We start from the raw sequence: 14,670 nt of genomic DNA on the forward strand, positions 1-14,670 counted from the left end.
AGCCCCTATTATTTGGGTCTCCATTGCAGTAGCCAAAAGAACATTTTAATTTATATAGCCCTGCTCCAAGGCAGGCTCACACCTCCTGGGGGCAGTTACAGGCTGACAACCCACCAGCTCCACCTTCCCATGCCAGGAGAGCCCCTCCTTCCCATCGGCTCCAGCAAAAGTCTCAGAGCAGATGCCCATTGGACCAGCTGGTGTCACGTGGCCACCCCTGAACCAATCACTGTGTTCAGAGGATTCTAATATGCTAATTGGCCAGGCCTGGGTCCTGGTTCTATCCTTTGAGCTGGCAGAGAAACTTCCAATCACAGGAGAGGATTCTGGAGGATGGCACAAAAATGGAAATTAGGGGCCGGCCCCAATGCCGTAGTGGTTAAGTTCATGCCCTCTGCTTCGGTGGCCCGGGGTTCACCAGTTTGGGTCCTGGGCGCAGACCTACACGCCACTTATCAAGCCATGCTGAGGCAGCGTCTCACATAGAAGAACTAGAAGGACTCACAATTAGAATATACAACTATGTACTGGGGCTTTGGGGAGGAAAAAAAGGAAATTACATTTGGGCGCTGTTAGGAGAAGGGAGAACTCTGGTGAATGGGCAAAAGCAATTCCTAGGGTTCTAAACATTTCCCTGGGACAATCATAAGGGGATGCTCAAGGACTGTGTGGGGTGGGAGAGGAGACAGAATTGAAGCCTCACGGAGAGTCTGATAAAAAGTCAATTATGGTACACAACATGCTACTTACAGGCTTTTTTTTCCCTCTAAGTCTCTTAAGGCCAATCGGGTGTAAGTAACATCACCTTCTTGAACCAGCTTAAGCAAGCAATTGCTGTCCTTGCTGTGTACACTGTTCTAAGAACATGACAGAATCTATCTCATAATCCTCATAACAACCCAACGAAGTAGGGACTGTTATTGTGCCCATTTTATACACGAAAAACGGAGACTCGGGAGGGTCAAGTGATTGACCCAAGGTGGCCTGATAAGATTGGGGCTCAAACTTGAACTATCTCCGATGTGTCAAGACACGTCTACTTCCCCACTGGGCTGGCTCGCCTCTCAGAATCACGGCTTACCGTTTCTGCTTCTCTCACACACACACCCAAACGCCGATGTCCTGAGGAAGAGATTCTCGTGGAATGACTTCTGGTTTTTAAAAGCGCGGGAGCGCCCGAGCACAGCTGCATCCGGGGACTCACTCAAGACCAAGTGTTTCTTTACCTCTCTTAGCTTGGTTTTTCCCTCATCTTTTACTCCACCCGTATTTCTTGAGGGCCTACTGTGTGCCAGGCCCTGTTCTAGGGGCTGGGGATGCAGAAATGAACCAAATGGACCAGTGAGGGAGGCGAATCAATAACATAACATCAAATGCATGTTAGGTGACAACAGCACAGAGGATGCAAACTAATAATAATAATAAAATAAGTCATTTAGCAGCGACGGGGAGTTTGGGATGGGTGGGTTGCTATTTTAAGGAGGGCGATCAAGGCGGGCTTCGTTGAGGAGGTGACGTTTAGGCAGAGGCTTAAAATGATGGAGTGAGCCCTGTGGATAGTTAGAGGAACAGCTTTCCAGGTAGAGGGAACAGACGGTGCAAAAGCCAGTGTTAGCTTCACCATCCGGCAATTCCTTCCCTCTTAGTGGCACAGATGTCTCTGGCCACTCCATCCGCCGATCTTATCGTCCGACAGAGAGCCACGCCCCCTTTCCCAGTAACTCCAGGTAAAGTCCCAAGACGGAAGCTCATTGGATGCACTTGGATCACGTGCTCACCCTTAACCAATCACTGTGCTTCAGGGAGTGAAGAACTCTGATTGGCTAGTCTAGGGCGGGCAGGTGGCGCGAGGTAGGTAACCACCCCTCCCCCAGGCACGTACCTGGGGCGGGGGCCGAGGGGTACCTCCGTTTGAGCTCAGCCCAAGCAAATAGCTTTTCCAGTTTGTTCTAGAATCACTTTCCGGATCATTAAAAGAACTGTGTACTCCTTGTAAACTAAAATCCCAAGAATATAAAAATTGTAAGCAGTAAAAATTTTTTTCCAAAAAAATCACAAATGAAACCTCACTCCAGAATATATGTATTTTACAAATATGAATGAGATCGTGCATACTGTCTGGCCGTCCTGCTCAGCACTGCGAAAACCCTCTACCGCTAGTCACTATCACTGTTGTTATTTATTCCTCCCCAGACTGGGAAAAGATGTTGGTTAGCACGATACTATCAAGTTTACAGTTTTGGAATGTGTGCTATATGCCAAGCTGGATTTTACACATGAGAAGATGGAAGTGCAGATAAGGTAAGTCACTTGTCCAGGGTCACACAGCAAGAAAGTGTGTCTGAGGCAGAACTCTGTTCCAGCCCCCCAGCTGCCCCGGGGCCCAGGAGAGCCCCTGCCCCCTCCCGCGGGCCAGGCAGGGCAGCAGCCTCCCGCTTATCTGAGCCCAGGCTGCCTGCTGGTCCCGCCCCCTCCGGGAAGCTGCCACTTGGAGGAGCCTGGCCGGGAAGCGCCTGGCCAGCTGTGTCCGGCAGAGGCAGCTGCTGACCCAGCTGTGGACTGTGCCAGGGCTGGAAAAGGGGGGGGCGGGAGCCCTGGACCCCTCCTAGCGGGGGCTGCATCATGAATCACCTCGGTGCGCCTCTTTGGCCTGGAGTCGGCTCCCTCTGTCTCCTGCTCGCTGGGGCCGCCTGGGCTCCCCCACCCAACTCCTCGGACCCCAAGTTTGAAAGCAAAGGTGAGGATGGGGCTGTGTATGGACCCCCGCACTGGGGCCTGGAGAGCAATGCTGGGGCCTGAACTTCTATTTTGGGTCCTGGGGGCCTTCTGGGTTCTGAAGGTCCCCTCTGGGTCCTGGGGGCCAAGCTGGTGTCTGAACCCCTAGACTGGGTCCTAGTGGGGCATGTTGGGGTCTCAGTTCCCAGACTGGGTTCTGGGGGAGACGCTAGAGAGGGACATAAGTTTCCTATTGTATCTTTTCAGGGAGCCTGGGACATGCTAAATGCTAACGGGGCAGGGGTGGTGCTGGGTCTAGGTACTGCAGTCGAGAGTCCCCAAAGGGAGGGGACCTGGGGGACCCTCCAGAGTGGGAGGGAGGATAAAGCTCGAGTCCGAGGCAGAGGGGCCGGGCCGCAGGCGACTGTAAACACGGTTTGCATGCGGGCGCCAGATCCCTTTCCCCGCCGGGCCGAGGGAGGGGGGCAGGGGGCACGGTTGGCGCTATCGGGCAGCGGGGAGCCTGCTGGGGCCGATAGGGGGCCCCGCCTCCTCCACACTCGCCCGCGGGCACGCACGTCCCGGGCTGGGGCGGGGCGGCATCGGGAGGCGGAGGCCTTGAATACCGCGCGCAATTCAGCCCTTCGCGAGGTGGCCGGTGTGTGTGGAGGGGGCGACAGTAAGGCAAGCAACCTGCGCTTGGGAGTTCGGGGGGCAGCACCTCTGCGGACCCCTCAGGGGGCCTCGCTGGGTTAGAGAGCGGGGCGGGGCTTTTTTCTTATCGGTGCGCACAGGCGGCGGGAAGAAGGGGGAAGATGCTGGGGCCGGAGGACCGGGCTCGGCTGCCCTGACCCCCTCCCCTTGCGCCCACCCCCAGCGGCCCTGCTGGCGGCCGGCGGGCCCGAGGAGCTTCTATGCTTCACCGAGCGGTTGGAGGACTTGGTGTGCTTCTGGGAGGAGGCGGCAAGCGCCGAGGTCGGCCCCGAAAACTACAGCTTCTCCTACCAGCTCGAGTGAGTCCGACCCGGGAGGCAGAGCGCCCCGGAGCTCGTTGCTAGGGACGCCTCTTGTTGCCAGGGGCCGGAGGGCACCTTCCCCGGGGGGGGCACTTGGGGGAAGCCTGCGGGGTCAGGACTGACACGTCCCTTAGTGGCCAGGGCTTGTACGCTCGCTCCCCTGATCACCGCTGGAGCACGACCCCAAACATCAGGGCCGGGACCACACCCCTCCAAATCAGGACCAAGGCGTCGCGTGCGTCGGGGCTGGGCCGCCCCCTGGTGGTAGTGTCCGAAGTGCGCCCACGGTGCGGGCAATGTCTCCAACCTGCTCCCTTCCCTCGCTGGTCCCTCGGCGCACAGGGGTGAGCCGTGGAAGCCGTGCCGCCTGCACCAGGCGTCCACGGCCCGCGGCGCGGTGCGCTTCTGGTGCTCGCTGCCGACGGCCGACACGTCGAGCTTCGTGCCCCTAGAGTTGCGCGTCACAGCGGCCACCTCGGGCGCTCCACGCTACCGCCGCGTCATCCAGGTCAACGAAGTAGGTAGGTGTGCCGGGAACGGGGCGGTGGTCGGGGGAGGGGCCCCTGGTCTCCCCCCACCTGAGCATCCCCTCTTTGGCAGTGCTCCTGGATCCCCCCGCGGGGCTGCTGGCGCGGCTGGCCGATGAGGGCGGCCACGTGCTACTGCGCTGGCTCCCGCCGCCTGGGGCCCCCATGGCGAGCCTTATCCGCTACGAGGTGAACATCTCGGCAGGCAACGCCGCCGGGGGCGCGCAGAGGGTGAGGCCCGCCGCTACCGCCCAGCTTCCCAAAGGCTCCCCTGTCGCCATCCCCGCCCCGCCCATCTAAGTCCCGCGCAGATGGTCATCACGGCCCCGCCCCCATGGCCTCGCCCCTCCGGGTCCCGCCCCTGACGCCCGCGACAAGGCCTCCTTCCCAGTGCCCACCAGCCCACCCGAATCCAACCCCACTTACCCGCGTGGTCTCAAACCCCAGACCCCGCCCCTCTATGCTCTGGCCCCGCCCCTGCCCTGATTGGCTCCGAGCTTTCCTGGGCCCCGCCTCCTGCTTTCATCGCCCGCCCCCTCCTCCCGCCGCGCTTGAGCACCGCCCTTCCTTCCTATGATTGGCTCGGCCCTCAGGGCCCGCCCCCTCCGGCCCCGCCTCTCACCCCGCCCCCGCCCCCAGGTGGAGATCCTGGACGGCCGCACGGAGTGCGTGCTGAGCAACCTGCGCGGCCAGACGCGCTACACCTTCGCGGTGCGCGCGCGCATGGCTGAGCCGAGCTTCGGCGGCTTCTGGAGCGCCTGGTCCGAGCCCGCGTCGCTGCTGACCGCCAGTGGTGAGGCCCCGCGCGGGGGGCGGGAGGGGCTGGGGCGGAGCCTCGGGCCAGGCCCCCGCCCTGACCGCCTCCCTGCTCCCCAGACTTGGACCCCCTCCTCCTGACGCTCTCCCTCATCCTCGTGCTCATCCTGCTGCTGCTGGCTGTGCTCGCGCTGCTCTCCCACCGCCGGTGAGCGCCCCGTTCGGGCCCGGGCCCACACTCCTCCCCACCAGCGTCCCCTTTTCGCTGTGCAAACCCAGGCTCAGAGAGGGTCAGGCACTTGCCCGAGGTCACACAGTGAGCAGTCAGTGGCAGGGCTGGGAGGCCAGCCAGACCAGACCCAGAATTTTGGTTAAAATTCTCGGGGGACATTCACCTGGTTTTCCTTCTGCCTCAGCGGCTGCTCCTTCTTGGATTCCTTTGCTCATTCCTTTTCCCAATGTCATCAACTTTTGTCAAATCCATCAGATGGGCTTCACGGAAAGATTTATGATATGACGAGCCATCCTGAGGTTTTTGTAATTCCCAGCACAGACCATGTGGTTTTACACCCCCAAGCCTTGGCACATGCTGTTCCTTCTGCCTGAAATGCCCTTCCTGCCTTCTCCCCCAAGCAATCTCCTCATTGTCTTTCGAGGCCCTGTTCATTTACTTGGTTGGAAAACACACCTTGAGAGCCAGGTATGTGCTAGGCGCTGGGGAGAAAGTGGAGAACAAACCAGACACATCCCTGACCTTGAGGGTCTCAAAGTTGAGTCAGACAACAAACAAGGGAACCAACAGATATTTGATTATAAATTGTGATGCTGGAGCAACAAATGGGGTCGAGGGACATGACGGGATGATCAGGGAAGGCCTCTGGGAGGTGACATCAGAGCAGAAACCCGAAGGTTGGAAGGAGGCAGCCACATGAAAAGTGGGGAGAAGAAACAACAAGTGCAAAGGCCCTGAGGTAGGGAGGAGCTTGGAACATTGCAGCAGCTGCAAGAAGAGCTCTATGGCTAGAGCAGAGTGTCTAAGGAGAAGTGGTGGATGATGAGGTGAGGGAGGTGACAGGGGTCAGAACATGCAGAGTCTCCACAGCGCTGTGGGGAGGAGTTCGAATTATATTCTGAATGCATTGGGGAACCATGGAAAGGAGAAGGGAAGTAACATAAGGAACCTCCAGGCAAGCCTGGGCCAGGTTTAGAGGGAGCATGAAGCAGTGTGTATTGAACTCCTATTCATCCTTCAAAACCCTATTCCCATCACCCTTTTGTGGGGCCTTGCAGATGCTTCAGCCAGAGCCCCCGTTCCTCAGTCCCTATGCGTTCCTCTGCCTCCATCATGATCTGTGCCCCTGTGACTGGTGCTGGGGATGTATTGGGGAGTATTGTACTCGTTTCTTTTGGCTTCACCAGGGCTCTGAAGCAGAAGATCTGGCCTGGCATCCCGAGCCCCGAGAGCGAGTTTGAGGGCCTCTTCACCACCCACAAGGGTAACTTCCAGGTAGGTGGCCTTGTCCTTGGGGCCGGGGCTTCCCTGCTCCTGGGCCACACCCCCGGGCTCTGAGCAGCTGGCGCTGTTTCCCCAGCTGTGGCTGTACCAGAACGACGGCTGTCTGTGGTGGAACCCCTGCACTCCCTTCACAGAGGACCCCCCCGCCTCCCTGGAGGTCCTCTCTGAGCGCTGCTGGGGGGTGACCCAGGCAGTGGAACCCGGGGCAGAGGACGAGGGGCCCCTGCTGGAGCCGGTGGGCAGTGAGCATGCCCGGGACCCCTACTTGGTGCTGGACAAGTGGCTGCTGCCCCGGAGCCCCCCCCAGCGAGGACCTCCCACAGCCTGGTGGTGGTCTGGACATGGCAGCCACGGATGCGGGCTCGGAGGCCTCCTCCTGCTCATCTGCTCTGGCGCTGAAGCCTGGGCCGGAGGGGGCCTCGGCTGCCAGCTTTGAGTACACCATCCTGGATCCCAGCTCCCAGCTCTTGCGCCCGAGGGCACTGCCTCCTGAGCTGCCCCCAACCCCACCCCACCTCAAGTACCTGTACCTCGTGGTGTCCGATTCTGGCATCTCAACTGACTACAGCTCAGGGGGCTCCCAGGGTGCCCAGAGGGGCTCCTCCGATGGCCCCTATTCCAACCCTTATGAGAACAGCCTCGTCCCGGCCCCTGAACCTTCAGCCCCCAGCTACGTGGCCTGCTCCTAAGACTTCAGCCCTCAGAAGCTTGGGGACCTAGCATGACCACGAGGGCTAGGCCAGGCCCAAGACTTAGTGGGCAAGGCCGGTGAGGCTACCCTCAGGACCAGGGGCATTGCTGACCTCAGCTTTCTGCCCAAGCCATCCTGCTCAGGAAGTCACAACCTTGCAGTATTTTCAAATGTATAGTTTTTTGTATAGATCCACATGTGTAAGTTTTTTTATCAGGACTTCTGCAAATGCCCTGTAAGCCCCAACTGTCCCTGGGCCCAAGCCATAAGGGGCAGCAATCAAAAGCCTTGAGCCCAGTGTGAAATTCTGGACCTGGCAATCTGAATAATCATCCTAATAAAATCAATCAGTCACTATAAGTTACGCCAGCTGCCATAACAAACAACGCCTAAACCGGAGTGGCTTAACACATTGAATGGTTTATTGCTCGCATCTCAATTCCGACAGGTGGGCGGCCATCCCCAGATGAGTGAGAAGCCCAGACTCTTCTGGTCTGTAGCTTCACCATCCCCCAGGGCCACCCTGGCGTCTTTAGATGGATCCTCTGCATCCTGCCAGCCAAGAAGCAGAGAGAGAGACAGCAGAAGGTTCTGTGGGCCGTTTCAGGGATCTAGCCTAGAAGTGGGCGCCATCTCATCTTCATAAATCCCATTGGCCAGAAATAGTCATGGGACCCCCCCCCCCCCCCCCGCCCAGCTAGCCCCATGGACTGCTGGGAAATGTAGTTTAGCTGTGCGCCCAGGGAGAGGAAGCTGTTCAGTGAGTCCCTAGCTAGGCTCTGCCACTAATAATAATAACCTTAATTCATAGGGCTTTATCCTGTGTCAGGCCCTGTTCGAAAAAAGCACTCTGATGACACCAAGTGTCATCAGGTGGTTCAGTGGGAGTTCTGGTTTAACTATTTTTTAAAAGTTTGGCATAACCTAGGGAAGCTGAACATGTGCAAACCTTCTGCTCCAGCAATTCCCCTTCTAGAAACTCTTAACACGGGGCCAGCCCTGTGGTGGAGAAGTTAAGTTCACGCTGTCTGCTTCGGCGGCCTGGGTTTTCGGGTTCAGATCCTGGGCGTGGACCTATACCGCTCCTCAGCCACGCTCTGGCAGCAACCCACACAAAGATGGCACAGATGTTAACTCAGGGCTAATCTTCCTTAAGCAAAAAACAAAGAAGATTGGCAACAGATATTAGCTCAGGACAAATCCTCCTCAGCAAAAAAAAACAAAAAACCTCTCACACACATGCACCAGGACATGTGTGCAAGAATGTTCAGAGCAGTAAATAAGTCAATCTGATAATTAAATTTGGGTGGGGTCACCCATGGAATCATATGCAGTGGAGAAAAAGGAATGAACTGAAAAATGTGGCTGAATCTTAGTAATGATGTTGAGTGGGAGAAAAGGGAGTCTCAAAAAATTACATTTATCATCAAACTATTTTTATAAAGTTCAAAACAGCAAAACGAAACAGTATGTGGCTTGGGTGTAATGTGTACATGATAATGCTATTTTTAAAAGGGAAAAGCATTTTACATTCTTTAGGTCTTCGAATCTGTACATTTCCCTGGGGGAAGTATTCCAGCCAGGGGAAACTGAGGCATAGAGAGGCTGTCACACACCAAAGCTCAGCGCTGGCCTCCAGAGCTTGAACCCTTGTCTGAGCTGGGGTCGCCAGCCTGGGCAGGCCACGGGGTGACTGTCATCTCTCCATCTGGTCGGAAAGCCACGCACCACTCTGCCCTGGGGCCCAGCCCACCTGGCTCCAGGCTGGCTCGGAGGCGGTGCTGTCCTGGCCCTGGTGCATCCGGCTGCAGCCAGCACTGGGCAGGGAAATACCGCTGGAGCACTGACAGCTGCAGGGCATCCCCACTGTCTCCCTCCTCCTGGGTCTGGAGGGCCACAATGAGCCCACAGCTACCGCCAGGTCCAACTCGGTGGCTGAAGTGGTCAGCAGTGTCCAGAAGCAGGGCAGCCAGGTAGGCGGCTTCCTGGAGCCCCGGGTCTTCAGCTAGGTACTCCTCCAAGCCATCGAGCAGCAGGAGGGACGGGGCTGGCCCCCGGGCCTCATGGGCAGAGCACAGGAGGTGGAGAAGCTCACGGGTCGAGGGTGGGTACTGGAAGCGGATCTTCTAGAGGGAGGAAAAGAAGGAAAGGGCCAGACTCAGCAGCCCTGTTTCCTTGTATACTGTCCTGGACGAGGCGCTCACTCCCCAGGCAGCGGGTACCTGGTACCAGACTTTAGCAGTTCACAGTGATGGAATATTCTTTTGCCCTCTCCCCCTTTTATTATCCAGCACTCATCACTGCCTAGTATTAGTTGAAAACAAGGTATGTCTTTTTGCCAAATCTCTAAGTTTCCACGGAAAACCCGCCAGTGGCGCCCCAAGTCTGACCCCATCACTGACTCCGGTTCCACTGGTACCAACTCGCGTCCAGAGGAGACCCAAGTTTAGCCCCGCCCCTTGCTTACCGCAGACTCCACCCCTTGGGCACCACCTTTCGCTAATTCCGCTCCATCACTGGAGGGTCTTTCAGTCAATCTTCACTAGCTTCGCATGGTCCCGCCCTCCGCTCATTCCTGACTCCGCCCCATAATGGCTGCTCCGGCTCGCCCTCCCTTCGTCGCCGCCATTGGTCTGTAGACCTGTCACTCAATCATCGATCCGCCCCGTCACTGGCTGGTCCGCCTCTGATCCCACCCTCCGTTACCTGCAGCCGCAGATGGTCGAGCGCCGCTCCGGTCCCGCGAGGCAGGCTTTGCAGAGGCCTCCGGGTCAGGAAGAGGACGGGGCCTCGGCCCTCCCCTGCCGTCTCAAGGGCCGCCGCGAATAGCAGCGCTGTCTTTCCGGAGCCGGGACCGCCGAGCAGCAGCAAAGGTGGCCCAGCCTCAGCTGTGTTCTCCTCATCAGGCCCGGCCGCGCTGCTGGGACTTAGCACCCGCCTCAGCGCCTCCGCCATTCGCAACGTAACTCTGTCCAATCGGCGGCCGTTTCTGCCCTTAATCCCGCCCAAGGCGAGGTCTCATTGGTTACAGTGCACTTGGCTTCTTCGTTGGTCCATGGATCTGTCCATCAACCTTAGATCGGCCTGCTAGCTCCTCCCCTGGTGGAGGGGGAAATAACCTAGTCTGACCGAGGAGGAATCAGGGCGTTTGAGGGAGAAAAGGCTCTTCCTTCCCTTGGGCGAGCTTGCTGAGGGAAGCAGCACGAATACTACTATTGTGATCTAATCAGGCAGGTATAAGAGCTGAGAGTTGGAGGGAGCAAGCCCTAATCACTGACATGACTTAGTCTCCTAGCCTCAGTTTGCTCACTTGTAAAATGGAGCTCATGATGTCTCAGAGGAATACTGCGGTGGGCATGTGTCTGTGTGTGTTCCCGCTGATGTCACCCAATTCCACTGGAGAAGTGGAGAGAGGGATGAGCTGTGGGCCCGTCTCTGTCTGCACCCGAGTACCCGCACAAGCGTGTATCTGGGGCTGCAGGCTCGGGGACATTTGTGTGCAAAACAGCAGCAGCTGTCTCTGAGGGGCTGTGAGAAGAGGGCTATCAGCTGGCTTCCTCATTGGCCGAGGGGTTCCTTGGGTCCTGCTTGGGAGTCCGGGGGAAGGCAGATCATAGACCAAAGAAGGCCCTGGGAGAGGCAGAGACAGCGACTGGAAGACAGAGGGAGAGCCACGGCAGGGACCTCGTTTGTCTTTTCACTTCGGCGTCTCCAGCGCCCGGAGCAGCTACTAGCTCATTCTAGATCCTCAATATATGCTCTTTAAATAAATGAATGAAGAAAGGAAGGTAGGGTTGATGAGAAACTGGGAGAGAAGGAGGAACGAGGTGAGTGATCAAGCGGTCGCTAGCTGGGTCTCCTCACCCAGACTTCGCCCCAGAGCTGCCACTCACGCCCCTGTTGCCCTGGCAACGCGGTCTCTTGGTAACTTCAAAGTGGTGCCGTTGCCAGGAGACCCGGGGCAAGGCGGAACTGAGATTTCCTGGGCTTTCTCTCTCCCTCTGGGGCCGGAACACAGCTCCACAACGTCCCCCCAATACGCCCACTCACACAGCCTGCACCCCCACGCCACTCTACACACACGCACCCCCACAGCGTCTCTATATATTCCACTTCCAGAATCCCCATGGACTTTCGAGCACATGCTCACAACCCTATCCTACCCTGACACAAAGCATCCCATACACACTCTCTCCCTTGCACACTCACCAGAACACACTCAGATACAACCATGACATTACCACTGCACACACACAGTCACGTTTCCTTTCGCCTGATGCACGTACAGCTCTTTCTGCACACACACACACACACACACACGACGTACATTGTTACACTGCCTTGTCAAATGCACCACCTCAGCCCCCACCGGAACAGATGCACAACCCATGATTCACCTCGCTTTGAAACACCCCAAATTCACAGGCACCCAGTGATGACCCCCGTATCACACAGTGCCACTCAGTTACGTACACGGGAGCATGCCGAACGCAGCCCCGCTGCACTTGCTGTTCCCTTGCTGAGAGCCCTCAGCTTGCAGATATCCCCGTGGCTCATTTTTCCACTCCATTCAGATTTCTGTTTCAGTATCACCTACTTAGAGATGCTCTCCCTGACCACATGTGTAGAATCGCACACCTTTCACTCTTTAACTGTTTATCCATGTTTATTTCTCTTCGAGTAACTTACCCCTTCCAATGTTATGTACACGTTTTATTGCCTCTCTGCTGACTACGATGTCAGATCCACCAGGATAGGGTCTCTGTTTTGGTCACTGCTGGGTCCCCAGTTCCTAGAACAGGGCCTGGCACACAGTGGGTGCTCATAAATGTAGGCTGAGTGGGTACACTAGCAGAGATGCAGACGTTTGTTGTATCTCTAATGCACACAGTGCTTCTTTCTCTCACTTAGCCTCCCAACTTCAAGTCCTGACAGAAGGACCCTTACTGTAGAGGGGCTTCCTGGACGAGGAGGACTGAGGGATGAGAGGACCTGGAAGTGGACAGCTCAAGATCAGTCTGTGCTTCTCCCTGGTTTATCAGCATCCTCAAGTGATTAGTTCATTCATTTAGCAAACACTTATTGAGCACCACTGTGTGCCAGGCCCCGTTGTAGGTACGGGGACCCAGCAGAACAGACGACGAAGTCTCTGTCCTGATGAAACTGACATCCTCGCAAGGGAGGGCATAATCACCACTAAGCATAACGAGGAGTTTAAATAGTCTATGAGCAGATGATAAGTGTATGCAAAAAAAAGTTTGCACAGGGGAAGGAAGTCGGAAGGGCCTGTTGATTGGTTTCTGACATTTCGAATAGGGTGGTAGGGAAGGGGCTCAATGAGAAGGTGACATTTGAGGAAAGGCTTGAAGGAGGCGAGTGAGTGAACCATGCATATGTGTAGGGGAAGGGCATTCCAGATGGAGGCATAGCAAGTGCAAAGGCCCTGAGGCATTGGGAGAAATTTGGTTCTTAATTAGAGCATCATGGGGGGCCGTGAGAGGGTTTGAGCAAAGGAGAGTCTGAGTTATATCCTAAACCGGTGTTTGGATATGGTCTAGTTGAGTTTGAGATGCTCTGAGACCCATGGGAGCACGTTGAGAAGGCTTTTGAATAAGCAAGTACGCATTAGTCTGGGTTCTCTACCTAAGATTGTCCATCGTGGGATGGGGGTGTGGGCAAGGCCAAGGCTGCTGTCGCCACCCTCTCTGGCCCCGACTCTACCCTTCCTTGGCCTGCGTTTAATATCAGAACCATGGACAGCGCCAACTGGGTTGGCCAGAAGTCTCGCTTCTTTCCCGGCCCTGGTGGAGGCAGCTGTACGACAGGGGGCCCACGGGTGTCAGGTGCGTGCTCCGGAAACAGGAGCTCTGGTCGGTGAAGTGGATTCTGTCCTTCCTCTGCCTCCAGCCCGCTCATGCTCCCATCTCATTCCCAGTAGCCCACAATCGGCACCATCACCTCCCCCGCGCTCACTCCGCTCGAGCCTCACAGGTTTCCCCACTTCCCCGACCACAGCAGGCACGTTCCCACCTCAGAGCCTTCGTGCTTGCTCTTCCCTCTGCCTGGAACGCTCCTCCCTCCACCTCTGATGTTTGCAAGGCTCCCTCCCTCCTTCATGCCTCATCTCCGGGGCCATCTCCTCAGACAGAACTTCCCTGACCATCTTCTTTAAGTTGCAAACCGTGTCCCCATCCCATAGTCGTCCCATTGCCTTCTCTAGCTTGAGTTTTCTCCTTACCACTTATCAATATTTAACATAGCAGAATCTCAATCTCCGACCAAAATCCTTGATCTCAGAGTTTGGAAGTCAGTCTTTTTCAGATTTTCAAAAGGTACCGTAATGTTAATACTGTGTATCGCATAACCCCCCGAGGGGGGCCTGGATAACATCCCCAAAATCAAGCAATTTATCTGCAGCGCAACAAGAGTATTCACGTTAAATAAATAAGAGCTATACATAACCTCATGTCACTTGAATCAGATTTTTCCCCAAATGCATTATAAAAAATTTTTGGTTTGCAGAGCTTTTTGGGATTTGGACTTGTGGCTCTGTATAAAGTGTATTTATCTTTTTTACTGTCTCTCTCTCACACAGTAGAATGTGAGCTTCATGAGGGCAGGAATTTGTGTCTTAGCCCCTGTGCCTAAGGAAACAGTACCTGGCACACAGTAGGTGCGCCACAGTGTTTGAATGAAGGAATGAATGAATGAGGGGGGCAGGGAAGCAGACTCCCCTTTCCTGGTTCCTGGGTGACTCTGTGCCCTGATTGGCCTGTCTGAAGCCCCGGAGAACCCCAGTGGGGGGGGGGGGGGTGTCAATGACTCCCTGCCCCTCCTACCCTCCCTGGTCTGCACTGGGTCCTCAATCGTTGGGACTCAATACAAGCTCATAATCAGAACTCCTGCTCTCATCAATGGCTGAGCACCACTCTCTCCACTTTATTAAGAGGTGGGTTCTATTTTCATTTATTCCACAGCGCTGGGACAAGGTGGAGGTAAATAAGGCTGAGCTGTGCACGGGCAGCCAGGGGTTTGGCTAGAGGTTCTGATGCCCTCAGCATCCCCTTTTGCTATCAGGACCGTCAGGGCCCCCTCACCATATGCCCTGTGCCCTGGCTGTGGTCAGAAGCAGGCCAACTGCTGGGGGAAGACAGTCACATGAGGCCCCTCACCGTGTGCCTTACATGTGGCTTGTGGGGCTGTCCGCATTTGACAGATGAAGAAACAAGGGCACAGAAAGGGTAATTAACTTTCCTGAAGCCACACAACCAGGAAATGCCGAGCCAGGACTTAAAGCCAAGTCGCTGGCCCCACACTGCATCTCCACAATCGCCCTCAGACACCCTGGGACAATACGCCGCCACCCAGCCTCACCGACACCCAGACCCATGATTAAAGACCTCCACATCTCACCACCCAGGAGAGGAAGGCAGGTGGCCACACTTCTGT

The 14,670-nt window shown here is 56.3% G+C and overlaps 2 protein-coding genes across 2 annotated transcripts; one reads left to right on the forward strand and one right to left on the reverse strand.

Moving 5' to 3' along the window:
- The first annotated feature begins 2,524 nt into the window (after window positions 1–2,524).
- Window positions 2,525–8,355, forward strand: EPOR (erythropoietin receptor). The gene is given in 9 exon segments (XM_046684693.1): window positions 2,525–2,737; window positions 3,593–3,728; window positions 4,074–4,252; window positions 4,332–4,489; window positions 4,898–5,051; window positions 5,135–5,222; window positions 6,434–6,521; window positions 6,607–6,828; window positions 6,830–8,355. Coding segments are annotated over 9 exon segments (1,530 nt in total). The 5' UTR covers window positions 2,525–2,622; the 3' UTR covers window positions 7,220–8,355.
- Window positions 8,356–8,635: 280 nt separating this feature from the next.
- Window positions 8,636–10,176, reverse strand: SWSAP1 (SWIM-type zinc finger 7 associated protein 1). The gene is made up of 2 exons (XM_046684694.1): window positions 9,928–10,176; window positions 8,636–9,347 (listed from the first exon to the last, which is right to left on the reverse strand). The coding sequence occupies exons 1-2, from the start codon at window positions 10,174–10,176 to the stop codon at window positions 8,844–8,846; spliced, it is 753 nt and encodes a 250-aa protein (XP_046540650.1). The 3' UTR covers window positions 8,636–8,843.
- Between the last annotated feature and the right edge of the window lie 4,494 nt (window positions 10,177–14,670).

The sequence above is a fragment of the Equus quagga genome, chromosome 14 (assembly GCF_021613505.1).
Source record: "Equus quagga isolate Etosha38 chromosome 14, UCLA_HA_Equagga_1.0, whole genome shotgun sequence".
Classification (NCBI taxonomy): Eukaryota; Metazoa; Chordata; class Mammalia; order Perissodactyla; family Equidae; genus Equus; species Equus quagga.